Here is a 7,758-nt window from a genome sequence, read left to right on the forward strand (position 1 = left end):
GGGGAGGGGGCAGGAGAAGGGATGGATTCAGAGGTAAGAGGCAGGGGGACTCAATTTGTTTTGATCCAACAAACATTTATGAAAAGTCTGCTATGTGTCAGGCATGGGGATACAAAGCCAAGAATAAAAATAGTCCCTGCCCTCAAGGAGCTTACATTCTACTGAGAGGGTACCACACATAAAGAGAGGAGTAAATCTAGGATAACTCGGAGAGGGTGAGAGCTCTAATAATTATAATAGCCAACATTTTTATAGCACTCTTAAAGTTCTTAAAGCATTTTATTTCATTTGCTACGATAAGAGCAGTTTAGGGATATCTGTCAGGATACATGAGCGGGACTTTTAAAGAAACAAGGAATTCCAAGAGGAGAAGATGAGGAGGGAGCAAATTTCAGTTTTAAGGAACAACTTCTATAAAAACAGAAGGAGGAGGTGAAATACCCAGTCAGTTCTGGACAAAACAAGTGGGGCAATTTGTGGTCACACAGCTAGGAAATGTCTGAGGCCAGATTTGAAACCAGGACCCCCGTCTCCAGGGTCGGCTCTCCATCCTGCCCCTAGCTGCTGCCCCAAACTCTTTATTTATGTTTTACCAAGCATCTGACCTCTCAGTGCCTCCCCAGAGTAGGTACAGTAAGCAGATTCCGACTCAAACCTCCTGGGTCCCAGGCTAGCCCTCAATATGTCACGGGGTCCTCCTAGGCAGTGTGAGTGTTGCCCAGGTACCAGGTGTGGGACCTGCCTTCAAGAGGTTTACAGTTTAGCTATGGAGCTAAGGAGGTCTATGAGTACCATCCACAGTAAGTGATGGAAGAATCCAGAGGAGAGGAAGGTCAGCGAAGGCTGGGAAAACCTTGCAGGCACACGTGACCCCTTGACTTGAGCCTTCAAGGATGGGTTGGATAGAGAGACCAAGGAGCAAAGGCCGGAGCTCCTCGTTGACCCTTCTCGTAGGCCCTCCTAACTGCCCCCCTTGCCCAAGCCTTTCCACTCACTGCCTTCCCCTTGCCCTGACTCCCCCCTTGCAGCATGGTCTCAGACGGCACCGTGGCCTTCTTCATCAGCATCATTCTGTTTATCGTACCCTCAGAGCTCCCCGACTTCTCCCAGCAGCAGGGTAAGTATTTGGCCATAAAGGAGGGAAGAAGAAAGGGAGATGGTGGGACAGAAATCAGCAAAATTTAGAGAAGGAAGAGATCTCAAAGCTATGTGACAATGTGTCCCCCTCCCTTCCTCCCTCCCACTTTTAGGTAGATAAAGCCCTCATTTTACAGAGGAGGTAAATAGAGGCCCCGAAGAGTGACAGTCACATACCCTTAGTTCTAGTTAGATGGGCACCAGAACCTGAGATTTCTGGGACCCAGCTTAGCGTTCCTTTCCTACTACACCCCAAGAGAAGGAATTCAACTCCAAGGCTCTTCCCAATAGCTGGGCAGAGGCTCTAGAATGGGGTCCTCTAGGGGAGAACGGAACACGTCACCCAAGGGGAGTTGTTTCAGTGACCGAGCTCCTCTTCTTGGGGACCAGGCTCCCAGAAGTTCAAGGCCCCGCCTGCCCTCCTCGACTGGAATACTGTGAACAAGAAAATGCCCTGGAATATCGTCTTCCTGCTGGGCGGAGGCTTTGCCCTGGCCAAGGGCAGTGAGGTAGGCAGAAGAGAAAAAAGAAACTGGGGGTGAACAATTAACTAGGCAGGGGGAGCTCACATGCCACAAGGGAGGAAATAACTTCTGTTCAGAAGTCTTGGGAGGAGGGATTGAAAGAAGTAATTGGATTACAGCCTAAAAGACTAGCATCATCTATTTTATAGATTTCATGCCATATATTTCACGTGCATGTGTGTATTATGTATACATGCCTGTATGTATATGTAACATCCACAACTGTGATTTCATCAGGGTAGGGACTTTCCAGTGAGACATCCCCTTTATATTAGGCAGTTAGGTGGCCCAGTGGATAAGAGAGCTGGGCTTGAAGCCAGGAAGACTCATCTTCCTGAATTCAAATCTGAGCTCAAATACTTATTAGCTGTGTGACCCTGGACAAGTCACTTAACCCCGTTTGCTTCAGTTTCCTCATCTGTAAAATGAATGGAAGAAAATTGCAAACCACTCTGGTATCTTTGCCAAGAAAACCCTAATAGGGTCACTCATGACTCGACAACACATTACCCCTGCCCTTGCCATCAACATTTCCCCCATTTTAGAGACCTTCAGAGAACAACAACCAAAAAAAAAAACCAGCAAGCAATTTTATAGATTTCAAAGCACTTTTACCCATATCTTATTTGGTTCTCACAACAATCCTATGAAGTCGGTACTATTATTTTTTTAAACCCTTCTCCTCTGTCTTGGAATTAATACTGAGTACTAGTTCCAAGGCAGAAGAGCAGTAAAGGGTAGGTAATGTGGGTTAAGTGATTTGGCCAGGGTCACACAGTTAGGAAGTATCTAAGGTCAGATTTGAACCCAAGACTTCCGCTCTCTAAACCAGTAGGTCCTATTATTATCCCCATTTTACAAGTAAGGAAACTGAGGCACATAGCAATAAAGAGTCTTTTGCCAGGGACACCAGATACCCAGTGTCTGAAACAGAATTCAAACTCAATTCTTCCTGACTCTACTCTCTCCACTGGTTGCCTCTGGGAAAAGAAAGCATATGCTTGTTCTCTGAAGTCAGAAGATCAGGTTCTGGGACGTTTGCTCAGCTTAATCCAATAATGTTGAGATCTATCCTTCCCTTTATCCCACCAGATGCTACCTGAGCTCAGAAGATTGCTTCCTTGGCAAGAAGTTAGAGTAGCCTCATTCCCTGCTATAGCCACAAGGGGACGACAGAATCACACTCATCCCAGCTTCTAGGGCGCCCAGGATGCACCAGTCGTACAGATCTTGTCCCAGGGTCCCCCACAGCCTCTCTAGGATCCATCTGAGCCAACTGAGAAGGGAGGAGGCTCCCAGAGCTCTCTGTGTCTCCCTCCTGTGACCCTGAACAAAGGGGACTTCCTCAGAATTCAGTCCTAGAAGGACCTTAGACAGTAGCCAACCCACACCCCCCTCCCTCCTCATGTACCATTGGGGAATCTGTGTATTTGATGGGAGGGGGTGGCATTGCCTAGTCACCTGACCTGGGCATGGATCCACCTTTCAATGGTCCCAGAAATTCTTTTCTCTCTGAGTTCTAGGTGGCAGAGAGATGGCTGCTAGAGTATACTGGTGGGGGAGAGGTGAGAAATGACCAGAATAGGGTCTCCCTTTCTGCTTAAGAGACCAGCTCAGACTGTACTCCTTCCCCTTGCCCCCAGCATGAGTGAGGGGAGGGAAGGAGGCACAACTAGCACAGGAATAATGATGACAGGTAGTAGAAGCTGAGACAACCAGGTGATCCCTCTTTCAAAGGATTACCTCTTCCCCATCTCTTTGCCCCTTACTTCCGCCATTTTGTTTCTGCATTGGAATGTTTCCCATTGTCTTGAGAAGTCTTTGGCACCAGGAAATATCTTGAGAAGTCTTTGGCACCAGGAAATATGGAGCCAGGAGATAATAGTCTGGTCTTCTCCCTGCCCTAGCTGGTCCTAGGTCAAGGAAGGGGCAGGGAGGGAGTAGGGCCTGGAACCCAGGTCTCTCCTTTCATTCTATTCTCTCTTCCTACTCAAATCATTAAATTCACCCTCTTGACCTGCCAAAATGGAATCAAGATTCCCCTTGCCTACCTTTTTTGCTTTTTTCCTTGGCAAAATAAAACGAAAATGGAAAGGGAACAATGTTCTTGTTCCAAAGCTCAGAGATCAGACACACAGCATCTTGGGGCAGCTAGGTGACTCCATGGATAGAGTGCTAGATTTCAGAGTCCTGAGTTCAAATATGGCCTCAGACACTTACTAACTAGTATAATCTTGGGCACATTATTTCACTCTGTTTGCCTCAGTTTCCTCATCTGTAAAATATGCTAGAGAAGGAAATGTCAAGCCACTCCAGGATCTCTGCCAGGAAAACCTCAAATGGTGTCGCAAAGACTTGAACACGAACCACGCAGCATGTTGGCCCGCCTAGGGCTCCTGGATGAGGTGAACATGTTCTCATAGTTGCTCGAGTCAGTGCCATGTCTCTTCCTATTCCTTGTGCCCCATAGGCATCGGGCCTGTCCCAGTGGCTGGGAAACAAGCTGACGCCGCTGCAGTCAATCCCTTCTCCAGCCATTGCCTTCATCCTTTGCCTCCTTGTGGCTACCTTCACTGAATGCACCAGTAATGTGGCCACCACCACCCTCTTCCTGCCCATCCTTGCTTCCATGGTAAGATACTGTTCTCCCCCATATCTCTGCCCATCCTGCCTTTTAGGAGTCCTTCTTCCCTCACGTCTCCTTTTCCCAGACTGACCTGGAGCCCGAAGTTTCTTAATTTCTAAACTAGGACCCCAAGATGTCTGCAATTTGTGGAAGGGAGTGCAGAATTCCCAACCTCCTTGAGCTGCCAAGCCCTGGTGACCTCTGGATGCCTGGCTCTTTGGCCCCTGACTCACCTCCACCCCCTACCCTTCCCACCCCCATTCCCTGTCCCAGCTGACATCACCAGATGAGAATCTAGTTGGTTGTTCTGTCATCCCCCTCCCCACCCCTCCCAATCTGAGTCTCGGTCACCCCTAAAGTGACCAGGTAAGATTTCTCACCAGGGGCGTCCCTGGGCCCCAGCCCTTTCAGGGAGCGTTCCCACAGCCCTTTGATGGAATCCCTGTGGTCCCTTTGAGATCAGTTTTATGGGCCCCTCCCCTCTCCACACCTGAAGGGCAGGTCAGCATAGTCATCCCCTTAAGGAGATCTAAGGCCCAGAAGGGTGAAGGGCCCCTCTTAGCTCACAAAGCACCTTCTTAAGTGGGGAACAAGCCCCAGAGCTCGGAATCCTGGGAGATTCAGTCCTGTCAGAGAATGTGGGGCCTAAAACTGGCCCCACCTCCACCTTCCTCTGTGACCTTGGCCAAGTCACTTTCCAGGACTCATCCTCAGCCTCCTCTCTTTATCTGTGAAATAATGGGATGGGATCTGGGGGTATGGTTAGGCCTCCTTCCCCTTCCTGCCTCCTCCTCACCTTACCTTTAGGAGGCCAAGACTTCCTGGTTCTTTCATTTCCCCCTACTATTTCCCTGTGGTTCTGACATCCCCTCCTGCTCTTTGTCTTCCTTGCTAGGCCCAGGCTATCTGCCTCAACCCACTCTATGTGATGCTCCCCTGCACCCTGTCAGCCTCGCTAGCCTTCATGCTCCCCGTGGCCACCCCACCTAATGCCATCGTCTTCTCCTATGGGCAACTCAAAGTGATTGACATGGTAAGTAGGGAAGAAGAAGGCAGGGTGGGAAATGCTCCCAGCATACATACAGACCCAATTCCATCCTCTCTTTTCTCTTATCCTGCTCCGTGAGAATAATCTAGTGTGAGTAGTGAGAGAAAGAGATGGAAGCAGAGGGTCCTTGTAGACCACAAGCCAGACACAAGACTCAGCTCAAATGCTCTCTCCTATATACTACCTTAGGTACCAATCACCTACTCTGCATGTGTCTTGTCTTTACCTGTTTACATACATGTTATCTCCCCCATTACTTCAGGGGAGGGGTCTACTTTTGTCTCTCTTTGCACCCCTAACTTTTAGCAGAGTGCCTGGAACATAGTAAACACCTAAAAAAACACTTGATTGACTGTTAGAAGACATGAAAAGGAGGCAGCTAGGTGGCTCAATGGATAGAGCACCAGGCCCAGAGTAAGGAAGACCTAGCTTCCAATCTGACCTCAGATAATTCCTAGTCATGTGAACCTAGGCAAGTCACTTAACCCCCTTTGCCCTTCAGTCTTAGAGTTACTGAGACAGAAAATAAGGGCTTAAAAAAAGGAGACATGAGAAGATCCCATTCTTAGAGTTCAGATGGAGATGCAAAGGAAAGAGGGTGATACAAACAGCACCTCAATTAGCCAGAGAGAAGGGCATCTGTTCTTCCCCCCTTCTCCAAAAACTATAGCATGGAACAGTCCAAAGAGTGATGAACTGGCTGTGGATTCACATCCCAACTCTGACACTTAATATCTGTAGGACCTTGGCAGGCAAGGGATTTCACCTTCCTTGGGTGCCTTAATTTCCTCATCTGTAAAATGAGAGCATTGGGCCAGATGGCTTCTGGGGGCTCTTCTAGCTTTAGAGCAGTGATTCCCAAAGTGGGCGCCACCGCCCCCTGGTGGGTGCTGCAGCGACCCAGGGAGGCGGTGATGGCCACACGTGCATTTGGGGGTGGTGAATAACTGTAAATGGGCAGTGATAGTATGTGACGGGGTGCTAAAAGTAATATTTTTTCTGGAAAGGGGGCAGTAGGCCAAAAAAGTTTGGGAACTTCTGCTTTAGAGCTATGGTCCTGAGCCATTTGCCTGTGATTCTACTTCTTCCCTCCCTTCCCTTGTCCCTAAAGAGTATAAGTTCCTTGAAGGGAGAAACTACTTTGAATCCCCCAGCACCTAGCAAAATGCTCTACTTATGAGAGACACTGAGGCATTTAATTAGTCTTTGTGGGTTAGGGTAGAATGGGATGGGACGGGAATAGAAGAGAAGAGATGGGATGGGAAAAGAAGAGTCAGGAAGGGATGGGATGAGAAGAAGAGATGAGATAGAATGGGATGGGATGGAATGAGATGAGATGGGACGAGATGGAATGGGAAGAGAAGAGAAGAAGTGGGATGGGAAAAAAAGGAATGGGATAAGATTGGATGAGGAAAAGAGATGAGATAGAATGGAATGGGATGGGATGGAATGGAATGAGATGGAAAGAGAAGTGGCATGGGATGAGAAGAGATGAAATAGAATGAGATGGGATGAGATAAGATAGATGGGATGTGAAGAGAAGAAAAGAGATGGGACAGGATGAGATAGGAAGAGGACAAATAGGATAGGATGGGAAGAGAATAAATAAGATAGGATAGGATGGGATGGAATGAGATGATATGGGATGAGAGGAGATAGGAAGAGAAGAAAAGAGGCAGGATGGGAGGGGACAGGATCCTATAGGAAAGTATTCTATAAAGTACATACCTTCTATCCTGAGCATGCCATCCCCAAGCAGGGAACCATTTTAGCTTCTCTCCAGACCATGATTAACGTCTCTGCCTCTGGATCCATCTTGACTATCTTGACTTTGAGAGGGATCTGGGGTACTTGGAAGAGGTCTAGAGGGAACCTATATAGATATACACTGGGATATAGACTACTATCCCCAATGAAAAAGTCCAATCACTGAGATTATTTCTCCCAGAGAAGAGAAGACTGAGGGAAAACTGAGTAATATTAGCAGGGAGATGGATACTGGCTTCAGGACTTCTTAGCTCCAGTGGTACACAATAGTGCTATATTTGGAGTCAAGAACTTAGAGTCCTTCCTCAGTCTCTTATTGGCTGTGTGGGTCCAAGTAAGTCATTTAACTTCTCAGCCTTTGTTTCCACATGTGTAAAATGGGTATAATATTAGTACCTACTTCACCCCTCTGGGTTGTTGTGAGGCTCAAGTGAGATAGTGTATGTGAAATACTTTGGAAACCATAAAGTGCTATAAAATATTAGCTATCAGATATTTAGTTGTGGGGTTTGCCATGGGACAGGTAGGACTTGGGTTTGACTGAAAGGACAATTTTCCAACAGCTGAAGAAGGCAGAGGTATGGTTTTTTCCTTCCAGAGCCATTAGAAGGAATCCTAAGCAAGCACATGTCCACGTGGCATTAAAGAGAGAATCT

The 7,758-nt window shown here is 47.6% G+C and overlaps 1 protein-coding gene across 1 annotated transcript; it reads left to right on the forward strand.

The window, feature by feature from the left end:
• Nucleotides 1-32: 32 nt before the first annotated feature.
• Nucleotides 33-5,320, forward strand: LOC123254407 (solute carrier family 13 member 2-like; the record flags this gene model as incomplete). Its single annotated transcript, XM_044683436.1, has 4 exons — nt 33-1,117; nt 1,528-1,646; nt 4,132-4,293; nt 5,183-5,320. Coding segments are annotated over exons 1-4 (507 nt in total), but the record flags the coding sequence as incomplete, so codon positions are not given.
• Nucleotides 5,321-7,758: the final 2,438 nt, after the last annotated feature.

Source organism: Gracilinanus agilis, unplaced genomic scaffold, assembly GCF_016433145.1.
Source record: "Gracilinanus agilis isolate LMUSP501 unplaced genomic scaffold, AgileGrace unplaced_scaffold21395, whole genome shotgun sequence".
In the NCBI taxonomy this organism is placed as follows: Eukaryota; Metazoa; Chordata; class Mammalia; order Didelphimorphia; family Didelphidae; genus Gracilinanus; species Gracilinanus agilis.